This window comes from Hemicordylus capensis, chromosome 4 (genome assembly GCF_027244095.1).
Source record: "Hemicordylus capensis ecotype Gifberg chromosome 4, rHemCap1.1.pri, whole genome shotgun sequence".
Classification (NCBI taxonomy): Eukaryota; Metazoa; Chordata; class Lepidosauria; order Squamata; family Cordylidae; genus Hemicordylus; species Hemicordylus capensis.
Genome location: NC_069660.1, coordinates 167,980,476 through 167,994,844, shown reverse-complemented (window position 1 = coordinate 167,994,844; position 14,369 = coordinate 167,980,476). Strand labels below are relative to the sequence as shown.

General features: G+C 49.8%; 2 protein-coding genes across 19 annotated transcripts in view; one reads left to right on the top strand and one right to left on the bottom strand.

The window, feature by feature from the left end:
- Nucleotides 1-1,359, bottom strand: part of POLR3F (RNA polymerase III subunit F) — a 34,299-nt gene extending 32,940 nt beyond the window's left edge. The window contains exon 1 of one of the 2 annotated variants that reach the window (XM_053313599.1): nucleotides 1,173-1,359. In XM_053313599.1, coding sequence (XP_053169574.1) covers nucleotides 1,173-1,228 — 56 coding nt within the window. In that variant the 5' untranslated portion in view covers nucleotides 1,229-1,359. The remainder of the gene's footprint in view (nucleotides 1-1,172) is intronic. The other variant, XM_053313598.1, reaches the window with a different exon arrangement.
- Nucleotides 1,242-14,369, top strand: part of DZANK1 (double zinc ribbon and ankyrin repeat domains 1) — a 213,344-nt gene continuing 200,216 nt past the window's right edge. For 10 of the 17 annotated variants that reach the window (XR_008320750.1, XR_008320751.1, XM_053313578.1 and 7 more), the window contains exon 1: nucleotides 1,368-1,488. The gene's annotated coding sequence lies outside the window, so the exon portion shown is untranslated. Of the gene's footprint in view, nucleotides 1,592-2,801; nucleotides 2,941-14,369 lie in introns of all 17 variants that reach the window. The other 7 variants (XM_053313573.1, XM_053313567.1, XM_053313572.1 and 4 more) reach the window with 5 other exon arrangements.

Sequence of the window (14,369 nt, the reverse complement as noted above, 5' to 3'; positions counted from 1 at the left end):
TGGCTCTGTACAGGAGGACTGGAAAGTAGCAAATGTAACACAGGTTTTCAGAAGGGATCCAGGGGCGATCTGGGAAATTACAGGCCGGTTAGCTTAACATCTGTTCCAGGCAAATTGGTGGAAAGCATCTTCAAGGATAAAATTGTAAAGCACATAGAAGAACCGGCCCTGCTGGGGTAGAACCAGCATGGCTTCTGCAAAGCTTCTGCCTCACAAACCTTTTGGAGTTCTTTGAGAGTGTCAACAAGTGTGTGGATCAAGGTGATCCAGTTGACATAGTCTACCTGGACTTCCAAAAAGCTTTCGACAAAGTTCCTCCTCAAACACTCCTGAGGAAACTTAGCAGTCATGGGATAAGGGGACAAGTATATGTGTGGATTGCTAACTGGTTGAAGGACAGGAAACAGAGGGTAGGTATAAATGGAAAGTTTTTACAATGGAGGGAAGTAAGAAGTGGGGTCCCCCAGGAATCTGTCACTTTTAACTTAATCCTAAATGATCTAGAAGTAGGGGTAAGCAGCAAGGTGGCCAAATTGGCAGATGATATCAAAACTCTTTTGGGTAGTGAAATCCAAAATGGAGCTCCAAAAGGATCTCTCCAAATTAGGGGAGTGGGCGACAGTGCATGCAACATATTACTTTTAATTCAATTCATATTTCTTTTCATTTCTTTAGTGTTTAAGCAGAGGAGACTATTCTACCATTGGCTCCATCGGGTTGTGCAACACTATTAGAATATAAAAACAGCTCTGCCAGATCAGATCAAGAGCATCTAATCCAGTATCCTTTTCCCAGTGGTGGCCAGCCACATCCTTCTGAGAAATCTACAGGTAGAGCATGAAAACAATAGCGTTCTCTCAGTATTACTCGCCAGCATCTGGATCTCGGGTGGACTTCCTCTGAACATGAAGGCCCCAAAGAAACCCACAGGTCCCAGCATAATTCTGACCCATTTCTTCCTATCTCACAAAATAGCCTAAAGGACTATTTTATGAGATAGAACGTCTGTGATAAGAAGTTTTACAAAAAGTGGTCTCCCGCTCCGCCCGTATTTTAGGAAATCCCACGATACTCTGCCCCTACCCCGCTCGCTTGCCATGCTCTCCATGCTACTCTCCTCCTCCCCTATCTAAAACTCCACGGGCTCTGCTCACAGCACTGTCTAGCCCCACCTGTTCTCGATCTCCAGCGGCTCTGGGACCTCCGCCTTGACCTTTGCTTCCGCCATAACAGACCACCTTAGGAAGCACACTGCAAACGCTCTACAGGAAAGGTGCTCTAGTCGGCCACAAGGATGACGTCAATAGCAAGCGCCCAGCGGAGACTATAGTTGCTATGGAGACGAAGACCGCTATAGGCAAGTCCTTTTTCGTGGCCTCGTCTGACTCTGGTTTTTTCTCAATCAAGGGAGTTGGGTCGGCGGTGAGACGGGTGAATCAAAGTAACAGGGTCGTTGTCGGGTCTGGAGGAAGCGGTGAGAAAAACTGCGTAAGGGAAGGGCGAAATATCTACAGAATACTCTCTTTGTATTTATCAGATTCATAATATCGTATCATTCCTCCAAAGAGGTTGAGGGCGTTCTCATTAGGATGTAAGTTTTGCCAGAGCTGCACTATTTGACAGCAGATGAGGACCCATGGCTAATATTTATCCAAATAAAACAAAATGTGCACATAGGAAACTAACATGTCGAGGAGGCTAGGCTAAGAACCCTTCTTCCTGACAACTAGTTTTCTGTGGTGTAGGAATCTGATTGCTCCTCCATAAATATGAATCATGTGAGAGGCAATGTGAGTGCAATTGACTAGGTTCTAAATTGGCCAGAAAACTACTAAGCCTGCTGATTTTGCAGATTCTGGCCAACTCCCTGTTTCTGGAAAAGAGGGAGTAAAGTCATCTTCAGTGCTTGCTCTGGACTCCACCAGTGTTCTCTCTAATTTATTTATTTTTTCATCTGTGCACGAAATGAGTTTAGTTTTGGGTGGAAGTATCAAGGCAATCTGTGTGCATGTGCATTCAGAATGGGGCCTTCCTGATAAAACCTGAGCAAGATCTAAAATTAACTGAGTGGACATTTTAAAAAGTGTGTGTGTGTGCATGCAGATGCCTTAAAGGGAACACTGGATTCCACCTCCACTGCTGGAGGTTTTCCAAATGATGATTTACTCCTGCTTCACTACGCATAGGATAGGGAGAAGTTCATACAAGGGAGAGATTTACAGGTAACAGCATTGTGTTGTTCATATGGACAATGGGTTTTCCCCCATGATAACTGGTCCTTAATATGTAAAATAAGCATGTTTTAAAAGTTGCACTTTGTGAGAGTATTGAAAATGGCAATGCTGCACTGTATGGAGAGACTTGGTGGATAAAGTGAGAGGTGGAGGTGTGGTTACCTGTCTGAGAGTGACTTTGGGAAATGTCTGTTCTGCCTGCCACCCCTCTCATTTCCTAATTGGCTAGGCTTGTTTCCTGTGCCCTGCAGTAAACTTCTGGTCAATATAACTTTTAAAAATTTCCCTCCTGTGTTCTGTACAGGCATACCACACAGGCAAATCCAAAATGCATAGCAGCATTCATGCTCTGTATTGTATTCAGAAGCCTATATTGGATTGGATATAATCTGGAAATATTGTTAATTATTGGAAAAATTGGAAGATAAAATGGTGGCAGAAATACAAAATTGTGTCTGCAGCGACCTTCTTCAGTTCTAGCAATTCTGCCCACCTGCCCAATCGCAGTTGCAATAACTATTCTCAGAGTTCTTTTTCTCTTGTGTTTTTTGTTTGTTTGTTTTACAGGTGGTCTTGCGCACCCCCACTATTGTAAAACGTAGAAAACAAGTCAGAAATCCTTTTGAAGTAGCCGTTGTGCAAGAGCACCTTCTCAAACAAAAAAACATAGCCATCTATGAGAAAAAGAGAAAACATTCATAACGTGGTAATGGCTGGGTAGGGAGCTCTGAAAACTGGCTCACAGATAATGGAGGCTGACTGAGACTCTGGTATACTGAATTTTAAGTAAATTGGTCAGTCTGTTGGCAGAGGCGTATCTAGGGAAAACAGCGCCTAGGGCAAGCACTGAAATTGCGCCCCTGTCAGGGGCGTAGCAAGGTTGGAGTGGGCCCAGAGACAAGATTTTAAAATGCGCCCCCCCCCCCAAATACATGCTGTCCTGGTCGCTCCAGGTCTTAAGACTCACATCAGTTTTGGAGGATGAATACAACGGAAGGCAGCCCGGGTGGGTGCGCAGCTGGGGGAGTCAGTCATGTGACTTGCCTTGGGGGGGCCCCCAAGGCAGTGGGCCCCCAGACAACTGTCTCCCCTGGCCCTATTAAAGTTACGCCCCTGGCCCCTGTCCAAACATCTGACAGAGCAGACCATTATTTCTTAGATGGTTGGTAACCCCACACAGTAATTAATGTATGTAGCAGGAGGCCAGAACGCAGTCCCCCTCCCCAGCAAGGCTCTTCTCCAAAAGCACAATAGGCACCAGCAGCAGTTTAGCTCCTAGGCAAATCACCACTTTGAGAATCCCTTTGCTTCATTTATGCAAACAGCTAATCGTAGGCCCCCCTCCAAATCACAATAGTCAGCAGCAGCAGTTTATCTCCTAGGCAAGTCACCACTTCATGCAAATAAATGCACAGCCTGCCTGCTTATCTCGCCACAAGAAACAAAAAAGAAACCCACCCATCCATCCCTGAGCAGCAGAAGGAAAAGGGAGGGAGAAGAGAACGTTGGGGCTTTGCCTAAGTTCAAGAGGAACTTGAACTGTTCTGTTCTTAGGGAGTGTATGGGGAAGGCATCAAGGGGCATCTGGTCACTCCAGTAGGGCTGGCTGTGGTGGAGCTTCCCAGCAAAGGGTGGGTGGGGGAGTGCAGAAGGAGGCACCAGGATGGGATTACTTGCGACTGAGGGCTCCTCCGTGTCCCTCACCAGTCCTGGCTGTGTCCTCCTCAGGTCAGCTGCAGCCCTCCAAAGCACCATCACTGCCTGACGTGGAAGAGCTCACTCTGGGTCTTTGGAGCTTGAGGCCACGCCCCTTTACATGTGACATCCGCACAAAGGGGGCGTGGCTTCGAGCTCCAAAGAGCCCGAGCGAGCTCTTCAGTCTCTCATTTCAGGCAGGCTTGCTGCCTGAAAGCATCTATTCTTCCTTTCTCTCCCTCTCTGAAGGGAGAGAAAGGGGAATAGATGCTTTCAGGTGCAAATGCTGCTTGAAATAAATGGCAAGTGCTCGGAGGCCTCCCAGTGGAGGAGGGGCGAGGCACTCCCGGAAGGACTGCAGCCCATGAGAGAGTGCCCGCCCTTCCGCCAGCGCCTGGACTTGAATGGCGCCTGTGCGAAGGGTGGGGGTGCAGGCAGGCCATCCACCCTGGCCACAGTAGTGGGATTGAATGGGGAGTGGTGGGGGGGATAAAAATTTTTTATTTTATTTTTTATTTTTAAATTGTGGTGGTTGAGGGCGAGGGGCGGGGCATAGCAGGCACTTTGGGCGCCCACCTACAATGGCGCCCAGGGCACGTGCCCTGCCTGCCCCCCCCCTTAGTTACGCCCCTGTCTGTTGGTTTTTAATGACTTTAAAAAAAAGATTAAGCCTAAATCACACTAACATCAGAGCAAAAAACTGTCACATCTGAGAATCGTTGACTTTTGGGCGGGGGGGGGAGTCGTTCAAAATAAATGTTTCATCTGACTCTTTCTTTCTCTTCTTCCTTCCACTCGTCTGTCTTTCTCTCTCCTTCCTCCCTTCCACCCACTTGTCTGTCTTTACATTTTCTTCTTCCTTCCTTCCTTCCTTCCTTCCTTCCTTCCTTCCTTCCTTCCTTCCTTTCTCTCCCCCCCTCCCCCCCACCTCTTTATTTTATTTCTCTCTCTCCTCCATTCTTTCACCTGTCCGTCCTTCCTTCCATGTATGGATGCTTGGCAGGAAAATTGCCCTAGAATAATTTTGGTGCTTACAAATAACATAGCAGCTGCTGCTGCTTCTGCTTAACCCCCCCCCCCCCCAAATCACCCTGTATACCAGGGGCCCCATGAAGTATGGACTCTGCAACAACCTGGCTGCACCACTGTGGAGAACTGGCTCTGAGGTCCTGTGAGTCATATGTCTGTAGCTGGGGAAATTTGAGGGGGACAAAGAAGACTTGAAATGCTCCTAAGAAATCTGGGAGAATTATTGAATTTGTTGCAGTTTGCAGGCATGCTTTTTGGAGCTTGTCATGCCAGTTTGAGGGCAGAAATATATCCTTCTCGGCTGCTGTGTGAGGACAACTCCCTGGGTTATCATCCCATGCTCGCTCCAGGGCAGGACGTATGCTAATTAGAAAGCCATAAAAGGAACCGGATGGTAACCCTAACCCAGTTCTTTTCGTCCTGCTAGTGCTAACGCTCCAGGAAAGGATACTCAGCCTTGCTTCGTTCCTCCTCAGATAAGTTTTACCTTGCTCCTTCCTCCGCTTAAGCCTACTTCCTCCTTGTTTGGCTCCTCGACTGCCCCCCTCCTTCCCCCCTCTTCAAAAAAGAAAAAGGAAAAAAGAGGCATTTTTCTTTTACAAAGGCCCCATTCTGAGCCTTTCTCCCCACTTCACCCCGCTCATTTCCTCCGCTCTCCGCTTGCTGCCCAGACCTTTCTCTCTCTCTCCCCTTCTCCCATGGAGCAGCCGTGCCTTCAGGGCCTCCAACCACGCACGGAGAGGCAAAGGGCGCAAACGGCAAAGGCGGACCGCCCTGCTGCGAGTGCAGCTGCCACTAGACCCACCACAGCCGCGCCCAGGACCACCGCGTCCCCCCTGGGCGAGGGCACCTCGGCAGCACCGCCCCCCCTGCGGCGGCGGGCACCTCAAAGAAAGACCGGCATGCTGCCGCGCATGCGGGTGCGCAGAGCAAAGGGCACCATTTTGACTCGGCCCTCGACGAGGCAGACCATGTGAGGGCCCAGCGGCAGCGTAGGAGAGCCCAAGTGCTCGAGCTTCTCTCGGCGGTCAGATCCTCAGAGGCCACTGGTTCCTCGGGAGAGGAGGAGGGCATCGCACAGACCGAGGAGGGTGAGTTTGGGTGGCAGTCCCCTAGCGGCACGGGCGGAACGGGTGCCCCCGAGGGCAGGCAGCCCCTCTCCATGGCTCTAATTCAGGCCTCACCATTGGATAGCCCCCCTCTGCTTGTACCAATAGTGCAGGCTTCGGCAGGAGACCAGGGAGCGGCCCCTCCCCCTTCCACCTCCTCTGCAGCCCCAGGGACAGAGATGCCGGAGAGCTGGAAAAGCTGGATCAGCAATGTGCTCTCACAAGCCCTGCATCAGCACAAGGGGGGAAGGAAGGGCCACAAGCGAAGGAGGTGATCTCCCTCCCCCTCCTCCTCCTCCTCTGATTCTGACTCTGCCACACATGAGAAATCCCACAGAAAGTGGCGGGCCGCAAGGGGCAGCATAAGGGGCGTAGGGATCTCAGACCCTCTGCCACACGCTCTGCTCTAATCCACTCTTCAGAAGACTCGTGTCCAGAGTCTCCTACCCACCTAGGAAGGGTCCCTGCACCCCCTCATTCCCCCTCGGGCCAAGCTGGGGCAGCCCTTCTGGGGGGGGGTATCCCCTGATCTGGTGGACTTGGGGGATGATTCCAGGGAAGAAGGGGAGTGGTCTGATGGACAGACGGGGATGGGGGAATCCCCCCCTCAGTTTAAGTGCCTTTTTCCATCTGATTATTTTTCCATGTTGTTTGTTAAGGCCATGCGCACCCTGGGTCTCACTATTGAGGGTTTGCAATCTGGGGCTATTCCCTCCAAGGAATCTCTGGTATTACTTACACATTCTTCACCAGAGCTCCTGTTTCCCTTGCCAAATACCTTCTCGGAGGTTCTCCAGCAGGAGTGACAAGCACCAGCGGTTCAGAAGAAGGTCTCTTCCTTAGCTAACAAGCACTACGCGTTCATCCCCTCAGCAGCTGCACAACTCCAAACGCCCCTGGTAGATGGTCATGTCGCAGCTTTGACCTCTCGTGCGATCCTCCCACGAGATGGAGAGTCGACGCTGAAGGACCCTGCCGAATAGAGAATCGAATTACAGTTAAAGAGAAATAACGATTGTATATCTCTTTCTATCAGAGCCTCAATAGCTGCCTCTATCATTTCTCGGGCAGCACTACTCTGGACCGATGAGTTGCTTCAATCTCCTCCCCCAGATCCAGCCAGGTCCCGCCAGATTGCCCTAAAGCTCCAGAAGGCACAAGCCTACATTGCTGACACCACCCTGGATGCGGTACGTTTCGGGGCCCGGGCTACAGCTAGACGTGTTATTGCTAGGCGAACCTTTTGGCTCCGCCACTGGCAGGTTGATGCATCATCAAAAGCCAACTTGGCGGCAGTCCTCTTCTCGGCCACTAAGCTTTTCGGGGATGAAGCCCTTAAGGACATCCTCATTGAATCCAAGGATAGAAAGATGACCCTTCCCAGCACAGCCAGGAGGGGCGGCCGGCGCTCTTTTCGTAGGGGTCAGCCTCAACAGCACCAATTTCGTTCCTTTTGCCCCTCCTTTTGCCCCCGTGAGCGAGACAACAGATTTAGACGCCCCAATTGTGTTGGAGATGAACTTCCAGTGCATCGACCTTTTGCACCAACTGTCCTAATGACCACTAGGGGCATTGGGAGTAGAGACAGTGAGTCAGGGTCTCCCTATCTGTCCCTACTCTATGACCCCTGAACTGACTCTGCAGCACTTCCTGTGCTGAGCCACAATCCTTCCTTTCCTCCTAGAGAGCAGATGGAAACATCTCTCTCTCCTTACCTATCCACTATGTATTCCTTTAGATTAGAGATAGGTCTTTCCTATCTAAGTGTATTTAACCCATAAATATTTAGTGTTTAGTCATACAATGATCTCTATGTGTTTTCTTTAAATAGCTGCAATATCCGAACCACCCTCTGCTACCTACTCTGTAACTGGAGTGTGTGTTCATTCCTTAGTGCTCCGCTGTTTTACCTATTGTGGGTAAAAATCAACAACCTCTAACAAATTGGCCAAAGGGAAACTTCCCTGCCAAGTCCAGTTCGAGAGCCCAGCCGGGCCAGCAGTTTAAGCCACGTCAAGCACAGTGACTCTTTAAAGATAGGAGGTCGCCTCTCCCACTTTTACCATGCCTGGGAGGCGTCCACCACAGACAAATGGGTCCTGAAAACAGTTTTAGAGGGATATTTAATAGAGTTGTCAGGCCACCCACTAGACAGGTTTCTTCCCACTCCAACATCTCGATCCATCACAAGACACAGAATCCTTCAACAGGCCATAGACTACCTGTTAGCCATCGCAGCCATAGAACCGGTCCCCCCTCCAGAGCGCCGTCAAGGGCTTTATTCAGTCTTATTCACCGTGCCCAAGCGGGACGGCACCTACAGGGCAGTCCTCAATCTAAAATCCTTAAACCGGTGGGTACGCAAGCGCAGGTTCCGTATGGAGACTCTCCGCTCCATCGCAGAAGGCCTACAACACGGGGACCTGATGGCATCAGTGGATCTGACAGAGGCCTATCTGCACATTCCTATTCACCCTCTATCCCGTCATCTCCTCAGATTCTGTTACAGGGGAGCACATTATCAGTATCGAGCCCTTCCATTCAGCCTTTCCTCGGCCCCAAGGGCATTCACAAAGGTGCTGGCCCCTCTAGTAGCCTACATCCACCTGCAAAAGGTCCACCTTTTTGTGTATTTGGATGACTTGCTCGTGCTATCATGAGACCAAGCAGAACGGGACGTCCAGATCACCCTAGAGGCCCTAACGTCCCACGGCTTCCAGGTCAACCACGCCAAGAGCCACCTGTCTCCCATGTTCAGTCTCCAGCACTTAGGACTAGTCCTGGACACCCAAAGGGACCGATTGTTTCTTCCAGAGGAACGCAGACTCAAGATCTGGTCTATGACATTGAAGACCCTGGCGACCAGCAGGCCTCGCGTCCTTCATCTGGCTCAGTTATTGGGTCTACTGGTTTCCTCCATCGACTCTGTCCCCTGGGCAAGGTTCCATCTTCGTTGCCTCCAGTGGTTCCTCCTCCCCTTCCAGGAGGACATTGCCTCCAAGTCGTCCAGGAGGGTTCAATTGTCTCCAGAAGTGCGCTCTTCGCTCCGCTGGTGGCTCTGCAAAAGAAACCTAGAGACCGGCAAGCCCTTTCTGGACCCCCCCTCGGATTCTCATCACTACGGACGCGAGCCTTCGGGGATGGGGAGCTCACTGCCTTTCTCAGTCAGCTCAGGGCAAGTGGTCCCCCGAGGAGTCGGGCCACAGCATGAATTGGATGGAGCTTCGTGCGATTCGCTTGGCCCTTCAAGCCTTCCTACCTGTGCTGAGGGGCAAGGATGTCCTGGTCCAGACCGACAACGTGACGGCAAAAGCACACGTCAACCGGCAAGTTGGCACCAGGTCTCGCTCCCTCCATCAGGAGGCAGTTCTGCTTCTTCAGTGGGCCGAATCTCACCTGTCCTCCCTATCAGCAGTCCACCTGAAGGGAGAACTGAACGTACAAGGGGACTGGCTGAGCTGGCAAGACGTCCACCCAGCCAAATGGGCCCTGAGCCACAGAGCCTTCCTATTCCTGTCCAGAAGACTTGGAGCTCCCCAGTCGACTTGTTTGCCACTCCCAGCAACACCCAGCTTCCACGGTTCTTCAGTCGGTTCCAGTGCCCACAGGCAGAACAGACAGACGCCCTGACGGCTCCCTGGCCAAGGACCCTCCTCTACGCCTTCCCACCAGTTCCGCTTCTGGCCAGACTTCTCAGGCGCATTCGGCTCCTGGGGGCCAGGGTGATTCTAGTGGCCCCCCCATTGGCCCCACAGGCCATGGTTCCCAGAGATCCTGAACCTCGCAACCAGGCCTCCAGTTCTTCTTCCTGTCTCCGCAGACCTGCTCTCGCAGGGCCCAGTACTCCATCCGGATCCCGCCTGGTTCCAGCTTGCCGCCTGGCACTTGAACGGGAACTGCTAGGGGGCTTCGGTTACTCCCAGAGCGTTCTAGACTCCCTGATGGCCTCCAGACGCTCTTCCACTCACCGCATATACCAGTGCACTTGGGGAGTTTTCCTCAGATGGTGCAGAAACAAGCACCTGAGTCCGAGGGCATGTTTCCTACCTGAGCTGCTACAATTCCTACAGGACGGCCTCAGCAAGGGCCTTAAGGCCCACACCATCAAGCGGCATGCTTCGGCCTTGGCTCTTCTCTTGCTACCATTCAAGGGCAAGTCTCTCTTGTCCCATGCCCACCTAAAACGTTTCCTTCGTGGAGCATCGCTAACATCCCCTCCTGAAGTACAGAGGTTCCCTACGTGGGACCTCCACAAAGTCTTGCGGGTCCTTCACAAGCCTCCATTTGAACTGATTAAGTCCATTTCCTTACGCTTACTCTCCCTGAAGTTGGCCTTCCTGGTGGCCATCACCTCGGCCAGAAGGATCTCAGAATTAGCCTCGCTGTCCTCCAATCCCAGGTTCTGTATATTCTCGGCTGATTCAGTAACCTTAATCCCGGACCCTTCAGTTCTTCCTAAGGTCGCCTCCATTTTTCACAGGTCTCAAAACCTGGTCCTGCCCTCCTTCTGTCCCCATCCTGTCCACCCCAGGGAAAAGGAGTGGCATAAGTTGGACGTTCGCCGCTGCTTGAAGACCTACCCTAAAGGAACTGCCTCCTTCAGGACGACGGACTCTTTATTTGTCTCCTTCCTACCGGCCTCCATGGGCCAAAAGGTCTCCTCAGCTGTCATCGGTCGTTGGATCAGAGCCTGCATCTCCTTGGCATACGAGACCCAACACTTGCCTCCACCCATGCGAATCACAGCTCATTCAACTAGAGTGGCCTCCACTTCAGCAGCGTTCTCCACCAATGCCCCGTGGGAGGAGATCTGCAGAGCGGCCACGTGGGCGTCCCCGTCCACCTTCACCAGGCACTACAAGATGGACACTATACACTCTGCTCAGGCTGCCTTTGGCAGAAGGGTTCTGCAACATGTCCTTCCCCCTCAGTAGCCTGGGATCCCCACCCTGGGCCACCTGGCTTTGGTATGTCCCCAGGGAGTTGTCCTCACACAGCAGCTGAGAATGGAGCATTGGTACTCACCGTGAAGGCTTCTTCTGGCTGCTGTTGTCGAGGACAACTCGACCCTCCCTATGCGGTCCCAGACTCCTGGGGGGATGGTTCTCTATCTTCCTGCTGTTTTTTACCTGTTTGTTTACCTGTTTCCGTTTACTTGCCTTTTCTGATCATATATGTGTGTTATTGAGGTTTCCTTCCGTTCAAAGCTTGGCTGACTACAAGAACTGGGTGGGATTACCATCCGGCTCCTTTTGTGGCTTTCTAATTAGCATACGTCCTGCCCTGGAGCAAGCATGGGATGATAACCCAGGGAGTTGTCCTCTACAACAGCAGCCAGAAGAAGCCTTCACGGTGAGTACCAATGTTCCATTTAAATGGGGTAAAACCCAGAACATCCAGACATTTGATTTAATTCATGATCACCCCCAAATACACCCAAATCCTGCTAATAGACATACAGACTGGAATAAACAGGTATGGGAATTCCAGTGGATGAAAAAACCTGAGGGAAGACTCTCCCTCATTTGTTACATACCCCAATCATGCCGTATTCCAGGAAGGCTATGGATGTCAGGCACTTGAGAAGGTCCCCTGTTAATGTGATAGCAAATGATTGGACACAGTCAGAACTAATTCAGGAAAACCATGCATTAACTGGACATCTAGGAAATCCTGTGAAAAAACAGAGATCAGTCCTGGTATAGAGACAGTGGAGACAAGCAGAGGCTTAACCCACTCAATGGTTGGTATCAATGCCATTTTTTGCTCTGACTAGGAAAATTCAGGGGGCTACCCTTTCTCATCCTTTTAGCGTGAAATATTGCAGAATGATCTAATATGTCAGTGAACCAAGACTTCAGAAAGTTGATCCCATCAGCATATATGTGAAGTTGGGGTTTTTTGTCCCAATATGCATCTCTTTGCACTTGCTTACATTGAACCACATTTGCCATTTTGTCACTCATTCCCCCAGTTTGGAGAGATCGTTTTTGGAGCTCCTCACAATCTTTTGTGGATTTCACTACTCTAAATAGTTTAGTGTCCTCTGCAAATGTGACCACTTCGCTGCTTACCCCAACCAACTTCTAGATGATTTATGAACAAGTTAAAGAGCACTGGTCCCAGTGCCGATTCCTGGGGGACCCCACTTCCTACTTCCCTCCATTGTGAAAACTGTCCGTGTATTCCTACCCTCTGTTCCCTGTCCTTCAACCAATCCACACATGAACCTGTCCCCTTATCCCATGCCTACTAAGTTTACTCAAGAACCCAGAATGTTGGGGGCAATATGCTAAATCATTGTAAACCGCTTAGAGAGCTCCGGCTATAAAGCGGTATATAAATGTAAGTGCTATTGCTATTGCTATTGCTATTTAGTGGGGGACTTTATCAAAAGCTTTTTGAAAGCCCAAGTATACTATGTCAACCGGATCACCTTTATCCACATGTCTGTTGACACTTCAAAAATTTAGTGAGGCAAGACTTGCCCTTACAGAAGCCATGCTGGTTCTCCCTCAGCAAAGCCTTTTCTTCAATATGTTTAACAATTTTGTCCTTGTATGCTTTCATCAATTTACCCAGCACCAAATTACAAGCTGACTGGCCTGTAATTTTCCAGGTCCCCCCTGGATCCCCTTTTGAAAACTGGAGTTACATTGGCTACTTTCCAGTTCTCTGGTACAAAGCCTGTTCGTAGGGACAAGTTACATATTTTTGCAAGGAGATCAGCAATTTCACATTGAATTCCTTCAGAACTCTTGGGTGGATGCCATCTGGCCCTGGCAGTTTGTCAATTTTTAGTTTTTCAAGACAGTTTAGAACATCTTCCTTTGTCACCTCAAACTGGCCCGGTTCTTCAGCCTCTACACCTGAGAAACTCAGTTCCAGAGAGGTTATATGACCAGTATCCCCTGCTGTGAAGACAGATGCAAAGAACTCATTCAGCTTCTCTGCAATCTCCTTTTCCTCAATTATCTCTTTCACACCCTTATCATCTAAGGATCCAACTGCCTTCCTGGTAGGTTTTCTACTTCTGATATATTTAGAGACGTTTTTGTTATTCCCCATGACACTTCTATCTATATGGTCCTTATTGTTTTCTTGCATTAATTTTGCTAGATTTTATGTTCCTTCCTGTTCAATTGGGCAGGACTTCCATTTTCTGAAGTAAGTCATCTTCCATTTTATAGCTTCCCTGACTCTACTTGTTAGCCATGCTGGCAAATCAACGCATCTGTGTTGGACTTCCTTGACAATTCTCCATTCGCATATATGCTGAATTGGATCACACTATGGTCATTGCTCACCAATGGTTCTGCAACTCTGACATCTTGCACCAGGTCCAAGGTCGCCATCCCTCTGGTTGGTTCAGCAACTAACTGTTCTAAGGCACAGTCATTTAGCATTTTTAGAAATTTGGCCCCTCTTTCATTACCTGAATGTGAATTTACCCAGTCTATGTGTGATTAGTTGAAGTCACCAATTATTACTGCCCTGTCTCTCTTTGATGTCCCTCTCATTTGCTTCTCCAACTCCAGGTCACTGGTTTTGATCCTGAGGATGATAGAATGTCCCTAGTAACACATTTCCTTTCAGTCTTCTTATTGTCACCCATATTGATTCTGTGGAGGACTCTGGTCCGCCTAGGTTTTATTGCTTGTTGGAATCTTCTCCCATAATCCTTCCCTTCCTGACCCTTCTGTAGTGTTTACAACCAGGAATAACTGTGTCCCATTGGTTTTCACTGTTCAACTAGGTTCCCATTATACTCACTATATCTATGTTTTCATTAGTAACCAAGGATTCCAGCTTACCCATCCTAGCTCAGAGGCTTCAGGCATTGGTATATAGACACATACAGTACGTTAAGTCCCTCACCTGGTGTTAGCATGTGCTATTCCCCTTACCATCATTTGACCTTTTTGGCCAGTTGCCATGTGTTCCCTTCTGCTCAACTCCTGGCTCTACACTGTCCCTTTCTGGTTTATCTGAAACATGAGTACACTCACTCCTTAAGGGATTTTGCTGGCCGAAGCAGATACCACCCAGTTCCTGTCATCAATCCCCCAGGTGTCATTTTAAGAGCTGCTCTGCAACCTTTTTTATTTTAAGCACCAGTGGTCTGGTTTCATCTTGGTTGAAGTGGAGCCCGCCCCTTTTGTACAGGCTTCGCTTTTCCCAAAATGTATCCCAGTGCCTAACAAATCTAAACCCCTCCTCATGGCACCACAGTCTCATCCACGCATTGAGACCCCTCAGCTCTGCCTGTCTCGCTGTCCCTGTGCGTGGAACAGGTAGCACT